At 38.8% G+C, this 20,718-nt stretch overlaps 1 protein-coding gene across 3 annotated transcripts; it reads left to right on the top strand.

Annotated features, from left to right (window-relative positions):
• The first annotated feature begins 23 nt into the window (after positions 1-23).
• slc38a6 (solute carrier family 38 member 6) lies at positions 24-19,326 on the top strand. 3 transcript variants are annotated; one of them, XM_028439014.1, is made up of 16 exons: positions 24-232; positions 3,868-3,998; positions 4,076-4,149; positions 6,079-6,131; positions 6,207-6,246; positions 9,413-9,491; positions 13,368-13,453; positions 13,532-13,590; positions 13,670-13,729; positions 14,091-14,147; positions 15,474-15,553; positions 15,642-15,742; positions 16,771-16,895; positions 18,320-18,464; positions 18,542-18,636; positions 18,738-19,326. In XM_028439014.1, the coding sequence occupies exons 1-16, from the start codon at positions 152-154 to the stop codon at positions 18,819-18,821; spliced, it is 1,350 nt and encodes a 449-aa protein (XP_028294815.1). In that variant the 5' UTR covers positions 24-151; the 3' UTR covers positions 18,822-19,326. The 3 variants fall into 3 exon arrangements, with proteins under 3 accessions (XP_028294815.1, XP_028294814.1, XP_028294817.1); XM_028439013.1 differs by having other exon boundaries at positions 3,853-3,998; XM_028439016.1 differs by lacking the exon at positions 14,091-14,147 and having other exon boundaries at positions 3,853-3,998.
• Positions 19,327-20,718: the final 1,392 nt, after the last annotated feature.

Here is a 20,718-nt window from a genome sequence, read left to right as displayed (position 1 = left end):
TTGTTATGACGCTACAAGTGCGACAGGAATGATGAACACGTGACCTGTTTGCTCATAAACAACAGTAAGAGGTCGATAAGCGTCTGTAAAGATGGTTTTTTACAGCACACAGAGTGTAACAGAGAGCTGACAGGAACCGGTTAGAGTTTAGATGTGTGTGAGTGTCACCATGAGCACAAACACTGACTGTTACAATGAACGCAGCGGAGAGACGGAGGCTCTACTGGAAAGCGTAAGTCAAACTCCCGTTTAATTTTTCCATAAACACTCAAATCTAACACAGAAACGTCCACACTCAAGTTTAAACCTATTTTTTGTTTCAGATTAAAGTTTGAGCAGATGATTAATGGTCTTGTTTACCTTTTTTCAGAAGGCTTTATATGTATTTGCAAACTTGTGTATACTATTATACAGTGAAAATCTTGTCATAAATTTACTAAATCAATATATCCGTGATAAGTCAATCATTTTGATTGGTTAACATTGGACAGAGAGGGGGTAGTTAACCTTTGATACACATACTGGTCTTGTGATGGGCTTTTATTATGTAGGGGTGTTTTTGAGAAGTGGAAAAAGCAACAGTCAGAATCCTCAGCTTTATTATAAATATTATCTAATAACACGTGTAACTCATGGCCCGAGGGTCAAATACTGTTTTTTGGATCATTGAAGCATAATAAGCACATAAGCAATTTCCCCCTGGGATTAATAAAGGAATTCTGACTTTGGCCTGTAGGAGAAAGTAAAAATGACAATGAAAACATGAATCATTGTGTAAAAGCAACTCAACAATATTTGCAGGTGCTTTTATCGCACGATTGCAGTCATTTTTAGTGTTTAACTGTTGGGGGGAAAAAAACAAAAACATTTTTACAAAGTCATTCATTTTTCCTCAAATTATTACATAATATAAACCTCAATTGAATAGAAATTGGTCACAAAATCTAGGAAAAGTAAAGTGAAAACCCTGTTGGGACGGATATCTATCACTTATTGCTTGGATATTGTCAGTTTATTACATATTTAGTGTTTTTTGTAGAAGTAGAAGTGCAAACTAATCTGTGGCCCATTTAAGATCAAACTGCTCCTTATTTGGCCCCTGAACTAAAATGAGTTTAACGCCCTTGTCTTTTAACATTTATAATATGATAAATTTACATCACACATGGCAACAATATTTAAACACCATCAATTAAAATTTTTGTAAACTAAAGTAATCAATGCAGCTGTAGTTAAATCCTTACCTAGCTGCATAAATAACATTATTTATGAGTAGGTGCTTTATTAATGTTAATTATTACAATTTTTTTATATTGTTGTGTTTAATTGCATTGTTATTGTTATTATCCGAACCATATAATTTGATCAGGATTGAAATTATTACATTTATGTCAATATTATTTTTGTTTTTTTTGCATTGTTGATTGTTTCATATAGTTTTGCATTTAATTTCTTCTTCTTCTTTTTAAATGCTGCAATAATAAGTAGTTAAAATTATTTGATTGACACCACAGAAATAGAAGAGAAAAAAAAAACTAGAGGCAAAGGTAACGATTGAGAAACTGCCGACGTCGGCATAAGAAACTAAAAGCTGGAGAGAAAAAGAGACTTGACACTATCAGTCTTTTGCAGACTCAGCAAATAAAGAATGAGTGCATTAAAAACTGTTTAACACGAGGCTCACTTTGCATGATGTTATTTCTATGGAGAGTTTGCATGTTCTGCCTGAGCTGGTGTAGGTTTCCCTTTGTCCAGATTAAGCTGGACATCAGGCATCTTGTGTTTGTGTTGTTTATATGTAATGTTTTGTCGTTGCTGAGAAACACAATGTCAGGTTGTGCTTCTAATGAACTGGTCTGGCCTGTTGTTGTAACACTGGTTACGACAGACATCACATGACTTGGTCACCCTTATTTCAACATACCAATGTAAACGAATAAGTATTTCCAACAGTGCTTTCTGTAAACAAAAAATAGGGTCTTTCTTTCCAGTGACACCATTATAATGCAATATTCCAGTAAACAATATATTGGTTCCTTCAACAAACAGTGACAACATTTCTGTGACACATCCAGCCCTTTAAAGCATGTGTCAAACTTCATTTAGTTCAGGGGCCAAATATGAAGTAGTTTCATCTTAAGTGTGCAGCAGATATTTTGGCGGGAAATCGAGCAATTTCAACATTAATGTCCCCAAGTTTTCACTTCGACGTGTAAATGATACATAAAGTATGTAAGGCGCCACCAATATCCGGCCAATAACTGACAGAAATCAATCTCTGCAGGATTTTTTCTTTTACATTTATTTGATTTTGTGACCAGTTTTTATGTAATTTGGGGAAATTATGTGAAATAATTTATGAAAAATTTAGTTCTTTGAATAATTTGAGATTGGAAATGACTACAGTCATGTGATAAAAGCATGGGAAAATTGCAATCCTTCATGTTTACGTCTTTCTCCTGTCGGCTGAATTGGAAGGTCTAAAGGGTCGAATCTGGTCCTTTGGAAAGTAAAGATGACAAAGAAAACGTGACTCATTGTGTAAATTAGCAAAAATATACAGTTGTAAATATCTTCCAAATTCAATGAAACTCCACAATATTTGTAGGGCTCACATTTTTACCATGCTTATATCACATGACTACGTAACTGTCATTTTTTTTCTTTGCGATCAGAAATTGTGGAAAGAAAATATTTCCTTTTTAAACTTGCAATTTCCTTGCAAACAATTCCACAAAATTCCCATAAAGATTACACAAAACAAGTTGTTCACAAATATGCAATAAAATAAATGCATTATTTTACTTTTCTCACTTTACAGGTATAAAACATGCATCGCTGTCAAAAATATTGCACTACATGTATTGTTAACCTTTAATGACATATGCAGACATGGCAAGATAAATGGGTAAATTTAGAAGTGAAGATCCTGCAGGGACTCAAATCTATCATTTATAGCTTGGACGTATGTACAGTATATCATTTACAAGTGGAAGTGCAAATTAGTGCACAATCATGTTAAAATAGCTTTTTTGTGATCAAACTACTTTTACACTCCTGCTTTAGAGCATCTCATTCAGCTCGCAGGAGAAAGTTTAAATGACTGAGAAACCATGAATCATTGTTTAAATGACCAAGTAATTCAGTTATAGATTTCTCAGTTCCTCCAAATACAAAAAAAATCAATGAAATTACACACTGTGATGATATCTCATTATGGCAATCATTTTTAATCTTGAAATTGTTGAAAGAATCTAAATTTTTCTGAAATCCTGCCATTTTTCTCAAATTATTTCACAAAATTCCTCCAAATGAAATAAAGGATGTGTCACAAATTGTTGAATATTGTTGGTGTTTTACATACTTTACATATAATTTATACGTGGAAGTTCAAACTAGGTCACATTATTGTTGAAATTGGTAATTTGAGATTAAACTGGTTCATGAACTAAAATGTGTTTGACATCCCTATTCATTTGAACCACCGCTAACACTACATAATCAGTTATTTCACATGTAATTTGTGGGGTTTTTATTCCATCTGGCTTTGGCGTTCACTCCCTGCATTGCAGTCCGTCACTGAGTGAGTGTGATTCAGCCTGTAGGTCAATCCCAGCTTGTTGTGACAGTGGCACCCACTTGGTCACTGGTCCAGGACCAGGATATCCCTCATTAGAGGGTCAAGCGTATCCTGAGCACAGGCAGCTGTCCCTCTGCCAGCAGCTGAAATCCCACGTGCCAGCACACACTGGGTTCATCACCAGTGATGAGGGGTTCTTCCTCACGCTGTCATGGGGCAATTTTAGGGAAATAATCACATTTCTTCTTTGACCTCCGCTCTCTCTGTAACAGCGTGTTTGTGCACAGGATGCAGCGCGACCCAGAGTGGGAGGAGCCTCCTTCTCCTCTTCAGTTTTCAACCTGATCAATGCCATCATGGGCAGTGGGATACTCGGACTGGCTTATGCAATGGCTAATACTGGTATCGTTGGATTTTGGTAAGTCGGCTGGTATTGTACCTTAAATAATAGTGACTTATCAGATGTGCTCAGTCTTTTTTTCTTCTCTTCTCCAGTATCTTGTTGCTGCTGGTTTCCAGTCTGGCTGCGTACTCCATCCATCTTCTTCTGACGCTCTGTGACCAAACAGGTAACAGCTGAGCAAAATTAATAATTCAATTAAAGCATTGTCTGTGCGTTGGGCTGGCAATAGATTGGTATCTCTAAGTTGTGCTTTGCTAAAGTATTTAAGTTATACATATAGTATACTATTAGTACAGAGGGCCAATACTTTTAATTATATTATTAACAGGGCTGGGACATTAATGTGTTAATTGAAAAGAAAAAACAACATTTTTGCACTCCAACCAGCGCAGAATCTTTCCATTTCACTAGTTCCCGAGAAGTCGTTGCTGTGCTTCGTGGGCGTTAATTTTTGTTTTAATAAACACACTGGATGGAAAACAAAAGCCTGATTGTGTGCAAATTGTTCTAGCCTCCACTACCACTACATAATGCTCAACATGTTGCTGCTCACACAGATACTTGGACAGTGGAAGCTGCAACATTCGAGCAGGTAGTGTCACCAATTCACACTAAAGATGACAGGGTTAAGAACCAAAATGAATAAGTCCATGACAGTTGGAGTGCGGATCGAGCCGCATTTTCTTGTCCGAGTCTGACTCGACAGTTAAAACCTAATTTATTCCTCATAGCTAGCGTGCAAAGCGCAGCTGGGCTCACGCTGCAGCTGGAGGAGCCCAACCGACCCAGCACTGAGAGCCAACCCTTATCACAAAGTTAAAGATCTGACTTGCAGACTTCCCTTACTAAAGAATCATGGCGATTAGTGCACCAATAAACCAACACGAAACTACCATATTGTGCTCTTATGGCTGTAAACAGAGGCTAAACTTGTTTCAGCTGCCCACAACAATGGCACCGGGTCGAGAAATGCCCGTATGTTGTGGCGTCATGTGGGAACTATATATATCCAAGCCTGTGGTCACGTGACTGCCGTAAAGCGACACGTTCTCCAGGTCACATGACCTGGCCAAAGACGGTCCGTCTCCTCCAAAATTACATCGTCGGTATTTCAAGAGGAAAGTCCCGCTCGGAGCATTGATACTGTCAAGCGCTGTATATTGACCTGAGGAATCATTTAAAATATATGGGTCAACTCTTTAGGTCAAAAAGTCAGTGGTGTGTCTTTAACAAACAACTGTTAATGTCAACATCAGATCAACACATTGGGTAACAAGCAAATGTAGACCCAGTGGATCTATTTGCATAATCAATGTATCAGTGATGAGGAAAATCCATGTTCTTGTGCAGAAAAATGATTGTTTCAATGGTCGATACCTTGATAATTGTCCTCGCTGGCCTGCAGCGCTGATCCTGTGCTCACTTCAGTTCTGCAGCAGGAATGGAAGAACCCGACACGCGAAGGGCACTAGTATAGAAGTAAATCTGTGCCATCGGATTTTGAATTTGAATTTTTAGCACTGATTTTTTTTTTGCCTAATGATATTTTTTTTGAATGTTTAAAAGAATTAAATCCCTCAAAAAAATCAGTGTAAAAAAATTTCAGTGTCTTCCGATGGCACAGATTTACTTCCATACTATGTGAACGAACCAGACCACCAGTTCTAAATGTCTGTCCGTAAATGTCTGCGCGGCACAGCGGCGGCTTGGCTAATGACTGCAGTCACGCTAACGGCCGTGGTGTCACTATGGAGTCTGAATTCTTGACCCTATGCTCCTTTACATTGGAAAAACATTGCTTCTCGTGTCAAATATGCAAATAATTTAGATGAATTCATTACAAAGTCTTCACTGCTTTTTAACATTAGTCTTTGCTGCAACATCACATTATTGCCAAAATATATTTTTATAATTTGTAATTACAGATTGGAAGTTTATTTATTTGTTCATTTTAGATGATACAAAATAATTAATCATTGTCCATGTGTGTTGATAATTTTTACCTCTATTATTTAAAATGACTGAATAATTGAAATTAAAGACAAAGTAGAGAATTGTGTTGATGTAATGATGCTGCTTGGACCTTGTGTTATAGGTATTAACTCGTATGAAGACCTCGGAGGAAGAGCTTTGCAACATTCAGGAAAAGTGAGTGTTGACTGGAGCTGTGTTGTGTGTCGGATCAGGAAACTTCTCTAATGGTCTTATTTAAACCCGTCACAGGTTGTGGTGGGACTCTCTATTCTGATCCAAAACATTGGAGGTGAGTTCAGCTGCTTTTTCTTTTTTCTGACATCCTGAAGCAGGTTGTGTTTGTCATACACGGCGCCCCCTGCTGTACACTCTGATGTGTGGTTCCCCCCCCACCCCCACCCTCCACCCCCTCCCTTCTGTGAGGCTAATATCTGGATCCTGTGATAACCTCTGACCCAGCCCCCTCCCCTTTTCCCCAGAGCCTGAAACGTGACTTCTGGTCTAATTGATCGCTGATGGTAAACCCATTCCCACCCCTTTGCCTAATGGGACCCCTCCCTTTACGCCCCCTCCTCACTACTTCTTCTCTCTCCTCCTGAGTCCTGCCCATCTCGGCTGCTCCTCGGAGCTGCTCAGACGCTGAGAGCTGCGGCCATGGCTGCTCTGCAGTCATTAGAGCCTCGGCTGAGTGGATTATTGCCGTGCCCTCTGGTATGTTTGTGGTTTCCCCAGCGTGCGTGTGCATGTGCGAGTATGTGTGTGTGTGGGGAAGTGTGAGAGCCAGCACTCCAGCCTGTATCTGTCCATACCCCGGCCCCTTTTATAAGAGTGCAATTAGCCCCTCTCTGGGTAAACATTCATCTGCACTGCCAAAAGCTTGATGGGGCCAATTGACCTTAATTACGGATCAGCTCGCCTCTCTCTGCCTGCTTGTGTGTGCGCTCTGAATGAAATGAAAGTGGCTCTGTCTCATGCTGGACGATGAACACATGGTGCTTCTGTTTACTGACCACACACTGATGCTTGAACTCTACCTACCTGCTCATGTTTGAACATGTTTTCTTACAAATGATCCTCTTTCTTCACTCAAGGGCCTTTTAATGATTAGACGTGTAAGTATTACGACCTCCAAAGAACTTCCATAGACGTGTCGTGATGATGGGGTGCCGAATGTAATAACTCAGTCACTTTTTTCATAGCCGACATATTTTGAACATTTAGCTAATTTTTCTTTCATTTGAGACAGAAATTCCATTAAAACAGCATATTCTAAATCCACTGGTCTCACCCTGGGACCCACATTTTGCCACGGTCATTAAATTCCGACGCTTTTTTTCAGAATTCAACCAACCAAATTTAGTTTTTAAAAAACAGCTGTTGAAAACACACATATTGTATATAATCTTTTTAAAACATAAATCTACATCCCTGTCCAACATGCATTTCACAGCATGCCTGTCAAAAGAAAGGTTTCTTTCAAAATCAAAGACATGTCCAACATGGGAGACATTAGGTATTTATATATTTTTGACCAGCTGTCCGTGACCCACCCATTACAGGTCCGCGTCCCACTTTTGGGTCCTGACACACCAGTTGGGAATCGTTGTTTTAAATAACTGTTAAAAATGTGCACACATTAAATATAGATGTAAATGTTAAATCTAAATGTAAATATTGAATCTAAATGTTAAATAGGTCGCCAAGTGTAAAGCTAAATGTTTAGAAATTATGCAAAGTGAGCAGGTCAGTGCCTGTCTATCACGAGGCCCCGCCCACACCACCGACTAAGGTTCAGTGAGTGATTAGAGGAAAAGAGCGAAACATTGTGGGATCGCTCCAAACTGAGGGAATGTTAAAAACTGCACTCACACAGTTTAACAGATGTAGATTCGCTGATAGTACCAGTATACTGTATGTCAACTCACTTTTGCCAGTGATGAAGACACTGAGGATGCAGAAGACCGTGGAGGGTGGGGTGTGTGGAGTGTGGGCGGGGCCTCGTGATCGACAGGCACTGACCTGCCCACTTTTGTATAATTTCTAAACATTTAGCTTTACACTAGGCGACTGATTTAACAATTATATTTATATTTAACATTTATGTTTCATGTGTACACATTTTTAGCAATAATATAGAACATGCTGACACATGAATTTGTCTCAAATGAAGGAAAAATTAGCTAAATGTTCAAAATTTGTCGGCTATGAAACAGTGACATAGTTTTTACATTCTGCACCCCATACGTGATAACAGCTGCAAAGTGCATGAAACTAAACCTGTGCTGTGTGTGCGTGTGCGTGTGCGCGTGTGTGTGTGTGTGTGGTTACTGTGTGCTTCTGCTTCGTGTGGCTGCATTTTATTTTTTGAACTTTCTGATGGATTCCCTGAGAGCAGACGTTGCCTGAGAATAACCCCACACTGGCAGACTTCACTGACAGCAGTTATTCTAAGAGACACTTTGTCCCAGTGTCTGTGTGGGCTGCTGTCATATCCAAGGAATTTTCTCTCATAAACAAAAAACGGGATCTAAAGGATTATCCAACAGCCAGAGAAAACACCACCCTCAGGAAATAACCTCCGAGCCAGTCTTTGCCTAATTTAGAGAATTTAATTTGGTTTCCCTTCATGAGTGACCATTTTTTTTTGGACCAAACATGTCCCTTTCTCTCCAAGTTTTTACATGAAGTTTGTTTGGCATTAGGAAGCGACGCTGATCCCTTTTTTAATTGGCTGTTTGAAAGCGTGGGCAAGTATTTGCTTTCTCACTGAGGTGTTGAAGAACCTGGATCAGCGTCAAAGATAATTAGTTTTAGTTTTTCTAGCCCAACTGCTGCTCACAGATCTCCAGTATTTTTGAAGACCTGCTCGTCATCTGCTCCTCCACATCAGGGGCTTTGCTGATGATCCACGTTGATCTCCTTTCTCCTTGCTTAGAGCAGTGGTTTTCAAACTCTTTTAGCTCAAGTACCCCCTTTGTCCGACTACAACATTTGACTCAGAAAACTGTAGATTATAATGATGGAATGAATGAGAAATAATAATTTCATTTTGTAAATATGTGGAATGAAACAGTATTTAGTGCCTCCTAAATTAATCTGTTTCTATAGTTTCTCCGGCCTAGTGTGGGACCAAGACTGTCCCTTGTATTTTTAGTTTATATTCTAGTCAAGATCATTTCCATCATATCATCACTATAATTTTTAAGTAAAATAAACATTTTAAACCCATATTTTTGATGCTTTCTTTTGTTAATGTAGTGCCATTGCATACCCTTAGGGGTACACGTACCCCCATTTGAGAAACACTGACTTAAAGCAGCCATGCTTCTTAGCATCCCTTCTTGTCACAATGGTCTCAGCCTGCTTGTGCTCCATGTGCTGCAGTAATTTGTAATGGCTTTGTTTGAAGTAAACAAGACACATCTAATGAACCCTTTTAACCTTTGTCCTCACAGCCATGGCCTCCTATCTGTTCATCCTGAAGTCAGAGCTTCCAGCAGCCATCAGCAGTCTGCTAAGTCCAGAAACGGGCGGGTAGGTACAGCATCACAGCACTACATCAGTTTAAATGAGGATTCACTCCTGCTCCCATGATGCTTTGCTTTCTGCAACAACACAAATGGAAAAGTGTTTGATTGTCACAGCAAAATATCTTTTAACAAATTCTCCTACAGGGCTTTCCCTATGAGTGATGTCACGATCAAGATGTAACCCTCGGTGTAAACCAGTATAATCACTATAAACTAGCATAAATCAGTACAACTAGTATGCAGTATAAACTAATATACATTATTAACTAGTATACATATAAACTAGCATACAGTATCAACCAGTGTAACCAGTATAAACTAGTATACAGTATACCCAGTATAACTAGTATAAACTAGTACACAGGGAAACCAGTATACAGCATAAACCAGTATAAACTAATATACATTATTAACTAGTATACGTATAAACTAGCACACAGTATAAACCAGTGTAACCAATATAAACTAGTATACAGTATTATTATAAAGTAGTATACAGTATAAACTAGTATACAGCATTAACCAGTATAAACTGGTATACAGTATTAACCACTATGAACTAGTATACAGTATAAACCTAATATAAGTCAGTATAAACTAGTAATAGTATAAACCAATATAAATCAGTATGCACTAGTATACAGTATAACCAGTATAAGCCTGTATAACCAGTATATACTAGTATACAGTATTGTTATTATATTATTATTACAGTATAAACCAATATAAATCAGTATACAGTATAACCAGTATAAACTTGTATAACCAGTATAAACCTTATAAACCATACAGCAGAAGGCTGTAAGTTTTTCATCATCTTCGATTGATCATCATCTAGCTCCTCCCATCACAGGCAGTAACTGGTTAGTGATCATACTGGTCAGAACACATTGTGTAGTCTCTCTCTCTCTCTCTCTCTCTCTCTCTCTCTCTCTCTCCTCCCAATCCGTCACCATCTGACTCTTGTGCTCACAGCTGTGTTGTATTAGAGCTCCTTTCACCCCCAAATCTCTCACACATGTTGGCTGGAATCAGACTGATACAAGAGGATATCAGTTTTGCCATTCTAATTACAGCTCACAGCTGAGGGAATGAAAACATCCCTCCTAATGAGTGGCTTTGGGACGTTAACACACACACACACAGTCAAAACCCAAACGTATCAAACGTACGTCATGCTTTGTGCTTTTGTCTCTGTTAGCCAAACAAAGGCCGACACATGGAGGAAACCAAAGGAGATACTGACAGCTGGAGAATAGAGTTGCATCGGCTTCACTGACTGACACACTTGTAGTTGCTCTGCTTCCTGATTGAAGGCCATTCTGGTTCTTGTTAAAGCGTGAAATGTTCCACGTTTCATGGATCTCCAGCTATTCTGTGTCTTTACTGGTTTTCTTTTTTTTGGAAAGCTGCAGTTTTCAACTAAATTAAGTGCGTGAGCGTGTGAGCGTGTGTGTGAGCGTGTGTGTGAGCGTGTGTGTGAGTGTGAGTGTGAGTGTGAGTGTGAGTGTGAGTGTGAGTGTGAGTGTGAGTGTGAGTGTGTGTGTGTGTGTGTGTGCGTGCGTGCGTGTAACAGTATTTAGTGCCTTACGGTCATCTTCCTCATGATGTGGGACCAAGACTGTTACCCCGAGGGGTACACATACCCCCATTTGAGAAACACTGCACTACATTATCAGAGGACACTATGTAGAAGCCGTTATTAAGTCAGTGATACTCAACATGTGGCTTTTTATATTTTACTTTAGCTACCTTTTGCCAATAAATATCCCTTTTTTTCCCTATTTTTTGTGAGTTCTTTTTTACACTTTTTTGTCCTTTCTTTAATTTTTTTGGCCACTTTCATCCAAATAAGCTAACTTTTGCCCAATAAATACCAATTGTTTTCTTTTTTCTGTACATTTTGCCTCTTTTTGTTCCACATTATTGACCTTTTTCACTATTGTTTGCCACATTTTGCTCATTTACGCTATTCTTTGCCATTTTATACCACCTGGTTCCTTTTTATTTGCCCATTATTTGCCCTCTCTTGACTGCTTTTGGCCCATTTTAGTCACTTTTCACTCTTTTCTTCCAACATTTTTGCCACTTTTTGACCATTTTTGGCCACCTGTTACCATGTCTGCCTCCACTCCCTCATCAAAAAAAAAAAAAAAAAAACATACCGGACCGGCCCATTTTGGGACGATGCCCGGTATGGCCAGTCCACTGCTGGGTGAGGGTCAGAGCCAGGCCTGACGCCATCCAGTCACAGGACGAAAACGTGGGCTGACCCCCTTCGACGATCCATCAGCGCCTATGGTCGCACCGCAGCTGTGAAACTGCCAAAAGGGGGGTCAGTGGGTGTTGACATGGATGAAGCAGGTGCTGCTGACTCTGGAAGGCCCATAAAGAGCAGAGGAGCCGGTCCCATGTGACCCCGAGCTGCCGTCCAACATCAGCAGCGCCAGCAAAGTCGACGTGCCTTTTCACATGTGTCACCTCAAACACCCCCCCTTCCTAGTCCATAAACCTTGAATAAACCTCCAGCGCTAAAGAAAACTTTATCCCCCCTTCAAAAACTCAGCATTCAAAAGGGCTTCCATCAGATGGAGCGACACAACTTTTGTGAATTACATAATTGTTATGGTTTCCAAGAGCCAAATCCTTTAACGTGTACCACATGACAAATCTGTTGCTCAGTATTTCAGCACAAAAGGATACAAATTTCCAGAGTCCATTCATCATGAAGCATGGAAGATCAATCTGCAGATGTCATGAATAATAATGAGTACTAATTCCAGGGTCCCCACGGTCATGAAATTCTTGGAAAAGTTATGGAATTTGAAAAACCGATTTTCCAGTCTTGAAAAGTCATGGAATAATTTAACTGTTTTGGAAATATAGGCTATTTTATTTGATTGTTTAAAATATACTACGCCCCAAAGATGTTAAGCGTTATGTCAAAGTGAAAGTGCTGCATACCGGCAGCATCATTTAGCGGGAATCACGAGATCTAATTTATGCAAATTCACTCTCCAGATAAGTTAGTTTGCACGCTGCTGAGATGATCCTGGGAGCATCAGTGGTCGAAATGGTATATCAATCTTTTAGAAATGCCTGTTTGTACGTTTTTTTAGGGTCCCCTCACATAGGGCCTCTTCAGGGAGAGACATCTCCTGTTGGAGGAAGTGTGGATCAGATAAGACTGGGCACGATCACATTTTCTCTGGGCTTTTCCAAGGATCCAGCTCAGGAACAGTATTGAGAAAGTTATCGGTGTAGCCATACCACATGACTTTTTGACTTTATACTTTGGGAGGATACCAGTTCAGATGATGGGAAATGTGAATAAATATTTGTGCAAGGTTTATGTCAGCACCCTAATCAGTTTTAAGATGTGACTGACCAACAAATCCCTTTTCTACTGAAATATTGGAACAATGTTGGTTATTTCTTGTTTGTTTATTTACTTTGTTATTATACAGTTATGTGTGCATATTATGTTGTTTTGTTGATACTGTATACATATTAAAAACATGGGACTGAAAGATGTAATATTCTATTTGTACCCAATAAAATTTTAAATTGCAAAAAAGTGAAATGCCTGCAAAATGTGCATTCAATGCAACATGGCTGGCAAATGTAAAATACCAACAATGGCTGAAGAGAGAAGAGAACCCTGGTCATTCTGGATGGAAACTATGTCTAAAATAGTTTAACATCAACATGGGGGAAGCCGCGCTACGGGGAAACACTAGTATACTGGAAAGGCTCTAATGGTCTTGAATATATCTTAGCGGTTCAGAGCTAAGTCATGGAAATTTGGTAAAATATTTTGGAAAAATTTAGAAAAAGAGTGTGGGAACCCTGTAATTTATACCCCTATGTCATTTTTCAGACATGCCTGGTATGAAAACGGCCGTCTGCTCCTGATCATCGTCACACTTTGCGTAGTTCTGCCGTTGTCGTTGTTGCCTAGGATCGGTGAGTCGTATGTTCTCCGTCTTTTTCCGGTTCCTAACGCTGCGTCTTATTCTGTCACTTCTTCTCTGTCACTTTAAGGTTTCTTGGGATACACGAGTAGCCTGGCCTTCTTTTTCATGCTGTACTTTGCAGTCGTTGTAAGTTCTGAACCATGGCTTCATAAAGACGATTGTCTCTGTGTTCTCCATCGCTGACGCGTTTTTGTCTCACCGACAGATTGTTGTGAAGAAATGGTCCATCCCTTGCCCCCTGCCTCAAAACGTCTCCAGTTTCCAGGTAGCTATAATAAGCCTTTACTTAAGCTGACACACACACACACACATACTATGAATGTGAGGTAGGTCGTCCGGAGCAGACGGTCATGGCCACAGGATTAGATGGAGAAAGACTTCCCTGATTGAGTCAGCTCTGACTGACGAGGCCCAGAGATGGAGGCAGAAGGGAAGGAAGTCCATGTGACCTCTACTGAACCTGGAAATGACCTCTGACCTCCAGGAATCATACAGATTTTGCTAAACCGTCAGACCTGGATTAGTTCACCTTCAGTTCCACATCACATGCTGCCAGTGTGATCTAGCTTTTCGTTTGGTATCTCTAAATCATCAATAATCTTCGTCTGCTGTGCCTGTTTCCTTAGATATCAAATTCCTCGGATTCAGACTGTTCTCCCAAACTGTTTGAGATTTCCAGTAAGGTATGGATTTAAAGTTTGCATTTTTCTTTTTTTGGCTGCAGAAGCTTCAATATGGCAGGGATTCATTTCTGAATGCACATCTGCTCACTTTCACCTCTGTCAATTTTTTTTCCTCCACCAAGGAGGTCATGTTTTCGCTGGCGTTTCTCTGTCCGTCTGTATTAAAGCGGATGTTTGTTTGCACAATATCTCAAAAAGTTCTGAACAGATTGAAATGAAACTTGATGAGCACATCTGCACGTAAATACAACGTCAGAAATAGGTTGGCATCTATACTTGTACGCCTCCACACCCCTGAGGCGTGCAGGAAAGATTGTAGCCCACCCCGGACACAATCTGTTTCAATCTGTCCCGTCTGGGAGGAAGTTTTGGTCCATCAGGACCAGAACCTCCACACACAAACAGTTTCTTTCCTTCTGCCACCAGCCTCATGAACACAGCCCTAGTCCCCCCACAACACCACCTCCATAAAGTCATAATTACCTGCTGCACTTGTATGTATGTATATATTTATCCTTTATCCTCCATCTATCCTTTATTTATCTGTTATCCTTGATATTATCATTTTTATTAGGGATGTCCCGATGCAACTTTTTTCTTCTGATACAATACCGATATTGCAGCCTAATGTATTGGTCGATACAGATATTGATATGATATCAGCACAAATCATACTTTTATTACTTATTTTGTTGTGTGGAATGTTAGAAAAGGTTTGACAAAATCAACAAAATTTTTTAGATGCCATCCGATATAATCCGATATTCGTTTTCTGGCCGATATCGGACCGATGTCTGATATCAATATCGGACCGGGACACCCCTAATTATTATTATTGTTTCTGGTTTGTTTTTCATTTTGTTTCTTGTTCTTTCAACCAACTACCAAGTCACATTCCTTGTGCTGTTTTAAACTGTACTTGGCAAATAAAACTTTTTTGATTGTGATTCTGATCTGAACGTCACGACAACGACTTCATCTGGACCTCGATCTGACGTTCAACGTTTGGAGCATTTTCTGCTCACTTCTCATATGAAATTTAAACACGTAGCATGTGTGTGTGTGTATGTGTCGGTGGTGGTTGGAGGGGCTGATAGCGCACTATGGCAGCCTGCTCCCAGAGCAGCTGTAGCTACAATAGTAGCTTACCACCACTAAGTGTTGAGTGAAAGAATCAGTGTGAAGGCCATCTGTATTACTTTTCTGATCACATGCCACCAACATGTTTAGTTTCTCTTGTATTGGATTATTGTGATTGTGGTAATTTGCCTCAATCTACTGACTGTTTAGAAACATTTAAGGTTTTCTGACTGATGTTTGTTGCAGAGCGCCTTCGCCATCCCAACCATGGCCTTCTCCTTCCTGTGTCACACCGCCATCCTGCCAATCTACTGTGAACTGGACCGGTCAGTGCCGCCTCTACCTGTTCCTAAAGCGACCAAAGCGGCTTGTCTCGTGTGTGCTTTTCCTGATGTGCCTTTTCATATCTTTCAGTCCCACAAAGACCAGGATGCAGAAGGTTTCAAATATCAGCATCTGCGTCAGTTTCCTGGTTTACCTCATTTCGGCGCTGTTTGGCTACCTCACTTTTTACGGTAACCCAGCAAGGACACACATCAATCACTGAGGAACAAATCAGAATTACAGAGACAGTACAGTGGACATAAATGATCAGACAAAAGGTAAAAGACAAAACTGTCGTAGAGCTCAGCTTGTGCCCAATGTGAGCAATGATAGCTACAGGTTTTAGGTGAGGAAAATAATCAATTTTAATAATATTGTGCCCTTCCATATATAAATGATGTGTAAACCATGTAAAGCACCAACATAATCCAAGCAATAAATCATAGATTGTTCCTACAGGCACATTTTTGCAGAATTTTTAAGGGAATCTTGTAGGATTGTTGCAGGGTTTTGAAGAAAATAAGTTATTTCTGGAATTAAAAATTACTGCAGTTGTGTAATAAAAGCAATGGAAAATTGTTAGCCCCAGCAAAGGTTGTGGATTTTAATTGAATTTGTAAATTTGGATGGAATGAGATATTTACAACTGAATTATCTAGTATTTTACACAATGATTCTTGTTTTCTCTGGCATTTTTACTTCCTCCTGCGGCCCACATTGAGCTCTGAAAGGACGGATTTGGCCCCCTGCCCTTGAGTTTTACACATGGTATAGAGGATTTGTTTGGACTTCTTTAGACAGCCTAAACCATAGAAGAAAAGTAGAAAACCAATGACCAATGATATGGATGCAATCTAACTCAGCATTATCTGCTCACAAAGAAGGTAGAGAAGAAGCATAAAATTGTCTAACATGTATTATAGCACATTGTTATGCTCAATTCTTAAAGGGATCCTCCACTGTTTTTACAAATGTGGCCTAAAATCTTTAAAATGTTCTTTTTAGAAGATCTCTGCCTAACAAAACACACTATTTTTCACCATATTTGTTTTAAAAAATGATGTGTTTTGTTTGGCATACATCTTCTAATAAGGACATTTCAAAGGTTTTAGGCCACATTTGTAAAAACAGTGGAGGATCCTTTTTAAAGTTCCTATCCTACATGTTGAATCACTTTGTGGACTGAATCAGTGCAAACTCAGTCCTGTGCTGCTCGTAGGTCACGTGGACTCAGAGCTGCTGCTCAGCTATGACACCTACCTTCCTCGTGACATCATGGTAATGACTGTACGTCTGGCCATCCTCCTCTCTGTGCTGCTCACTGTGCCACTCATACACTTCCCGGTGAGCCCATAGATTTAAGTTTGTTTCATTCAGGACATTAAAACTCATTTTCTTCACTTTGGGAAAAATAAAGAAAAGATGAATGAAAGGGAACTGAAATCCAACTTTCTTTTGTTACTGTTTTATTTAGGTTTTTCCACTATCTCTTTTCTTCACAAGTTATAATTACTTTCTATCTAATTTTTTTTTTTTTTTTTTTTTTTTTTTTTTCAGGTTTGTGAGTAATATTTATAAATGAGCTTTGTACATGGTTTTTAAAATGTTGTATTCTACCAAATGATGACATTTTAATCATTTTTGCTGTATAAATATTAGGTTTGTATGTTTCCTGTATCCACTTCTACTAATAATTCTCAGGGCTCGTTTCAGTAAAACAGAAAAAAGAAAAAGCATTTGTGTATGATTGGCAGGCACTGCCCCACATTTCAATATAATAAGTATACAGTGACTGCTTTACCTTGTGGAAAACAGCCATAATAAATATTAAGTATTGTAAGTTTGCGTGGTTAGAATTTAGAATTGAAATCTTGTGATTTGTAATTCTTATCAATTTTTAATACATTTTCTGTTCAGTCATTTTTCATTGGATTTCAACTTTTAAAATATACAGCTGTTTGATGACTAATGCTAGCCTAATGTTAGCTAATGGTATTGCTAATGCCAGGCTTATGTGTTAGGTTAATGCTAATGCTAGGTTAATGTTAATGCTAATATTAGGATAATGCTAGGTTAATGTTAGGTTAATACTCGGCTAATGCTAATATTAGATAGTGTCAATGTTAGGCTAATGCTAATGGTAGTTTAATGCTATGTTAATGTGAATGCTTCTGTTCAGCCATTGTTCATTGGATTTCAACCTTTCAATTTTAAAATATACAGCTGTTTGATCACTAATGCTAGCTAATGGTATTGCTAATGTTAATGCAAGACTAATACTAAGGCAAGGATTATGTGTTTAGTTAATGCTAATATTAGGTTAATTCTAATATTTGGATAATGCTAGGTTAATGCTAATGTTATGTTAATGCTAGGCTAATGCTAACGTTAGATAGTGTCAATGCTAGGCTAATGCTAATTAATGCTAATAGTAGTCTAATGCTATGTTAATGCTAGCTAATGCTAATGGTAGTTTAATGGTATGTTAATGCTAGTTAATGCTACTGCCAGTTAATGATAATGCAAGTTAATGCTAATGTTAATGCTAATGCAGTGTTCAATGACGCGGGCCAGCACCTGCATCCTCACTTGCATTTTCTTCAGGAAATACAAATACTCTAGTTAACATGTGCATCACTGTGCTAAATGAAGTGATTTAAAGAAATGCTATACCCATCATGTTTTTACCAATACAAAGTCTGCATTCGCTCATCTTTATGAGATGATTATGCGTATCAGAACAAGTAGTTGATGCGTGTGTGTTGCAGGCCCGTAAATCTCTGGTGTTGCTGCTGTGTGGAGGTCAAGCTTTCTCATGGTTCATCCACATCACTGCGACTCTATCCATTCTCGGCGTAGTGTTGCTGATGGCCATCTTTGTACCTGATATCAGCAACGTGTTTGGAGTCGTAGGTATGCAACCGGTGACAGACGACGTGTAGAAGGTTGTGTGTTTTTGGCCTGTCAGTAATTCAATGTTTGTGTCTTAGGATCAACAACATCCAGCTGCCTTCTGTTTATTTTTCCGGGCATTTTCTACCTGAAGATCAGCGACCAGCCGCTCAGATCGGTTCACGCTGTCGGGGTAAAAACATGCATAAATTCATGTTGAACTTTGTGTGGTAGTGTTTCTTTTTGGGTGTTTTTCTGGTTGTAATGTGATGCTGTTCCTGGTTCTGTCCTCAGGCTTTTCTGCTTGTGGTCTTCGGCTTGATGATGGGCGTCATCAGTTTCTCCGTCATTGTCATCACATGGGCAACAAACTCCTAACCACCTCCGGGCCCTCATTTTTCCCTTCAGTCAGGAACAAGAGAAGTATGTGCCAAAGTAACTGAACACTGAACCAAGAAAAGGAGAAGATGCAAAACGTCACCTAATGCTGAAAACACTACATTAGTGTTTTCTGAACTTTGTAGGTTCAAAAAACTTGAATCAAATTCAGGCCAAAAGAGCAAAAACTTAACAAGTTTTCCAGGTTTTTATCATTTTAATGTGAAGTTTGTGATTTCTTGATATTTTGCAAGTGAAAATACTGATGCAGTGTTAACTTTAAACTGTTTACAACAGAATTTACTGCTTTGGGGCATATTTTTAAACCTCGTTTTGTTTTTATTTGTTGATATTTTTAAGCATCTTGTGGGTTTATTTATTTTGTTTGTTTTTAAAGTCGGATACACTCATGTTTTCACTACAATGACCATACAAACCTATCTACAACATCATCTGCTAACCCATGTTGTTTTTGAATGGAATAAATAAAAAGCAGTTTAAGAAATACTGACTTATTGTGTCTGTATCGTGTTGACAGACAGACACTGACTCTACACTGAGTCCTGCTGCTCTGAGCTGAGCCGTGGCCTCAGCCTTCAGATAATCAAAGCCAAATGGTTTGTGTACGTTTCCAATCACGGTGCAGTGTGGACGTCGCTTTTCAACCTACAGCCAGCAGACTCCTGCTTTTAATCTGAAGTTATTAGGCAGGTCTGCCCAACCATCCCTGCAGAAGAGAGGAAAAGGTTGTCCAGATTTGACAGCAGACACCATAACCCGCTCTACATTTAAAGGCGTCTTAATTCAGGAAAAACATCCCTGACCTGCAGGAAAGAAAACATAGAGATTGATGTTTCTTAAGTTAAAACAGCCTTACTGATTATTTCTATCAGGGGTTTTCTTCACAACCATTTAATTATGCAATTAAAATGGCACATTTAATATAAATTTTAAATGTTTTTCTTCCTAAATAAATATATTTTATTTGAAACTTCCAATGGAAATACTATAAATTTGATCATTTAGAAAACAAATGACTGCATGTGGTTTATGGAGGTAGATTTGTGTCATTATTCAATAAAAAATTTCAATCAATAAAGAAATCATTTCAATCAAAAAAATTAAAACAAAGAAAAAGTGTTAAAATGCAATTATTTGCATCTCTTTTTTTTTTTTTTTTTTCATTTGAACCCTTTTTTTCTTTGGAAATGATTTTTGATTGAAGTAAACTTTTTTTTATTAAAAATTTTTTTTTATCGAAAATATTTCTTTTGATTGAATAATAAATACAAATCTACCTCCATAGTGGTTTTGCTTTTCCAAACGCTCTGCAAATATGAAATCCCACACTGCCCCCTAGTGTCAATGTAGACACACAGCAGGAGACAGAAGAGGCCAAGTAGAGACAGTTGGATGGTCTGTGGAAATGTTTTACACTTGATGCAAAATGATACAAACACATCCTAAGTTTATTCCAGCAACAAAAAACTTTCTTTTTCTAGTCCTAATTAATTACCCAGACCTGGAAAATGGCTGATGGTAAATTTATTTCACTATTTCGTGGCTCTTCCATGAGTTGCCTCATAACGTTTAGCCTGTCATGGTGAATCTATGCCAAAAATCTGTTCCAACACGCTGTTTTGTTGGGCTTTAAAATGTTTTACTAGGGTGTGCGTCGCTGAAAAAGTTTAAGATGGAGAACATGCAAACTCTGCAGGCAGACTGTCCATTAACCCAGTGGTTGTCAAACTTTCTCTTATTTCTGAGTCCAAGTACCCCATTTATCCCACTACAACATTTTGCTCAGAATACTATAAAAATAACTAGAGCGTAATGATGGAATGAATGAGTGATAACACATCCATCCATCCATCCATCCATTTTCTTCCGCTTTATC

This window comes from Gouania willdenowi, chromosome 22 (assembly GCF_900634775.1).
Source record: "Gouania willdenowi chromosome 22, fGouWil2.1, whole genome shotgun sequence".
Lineage (NCBI taxonomy): Eukaryota > Metazoa > Chordata > Actinopteri > Blenniiformes > Gobiesocidae > Gouania > Gouania willdenowi.
This window is presented reverse-complemented; position numbering and strand designations above follow the sequence as displayed.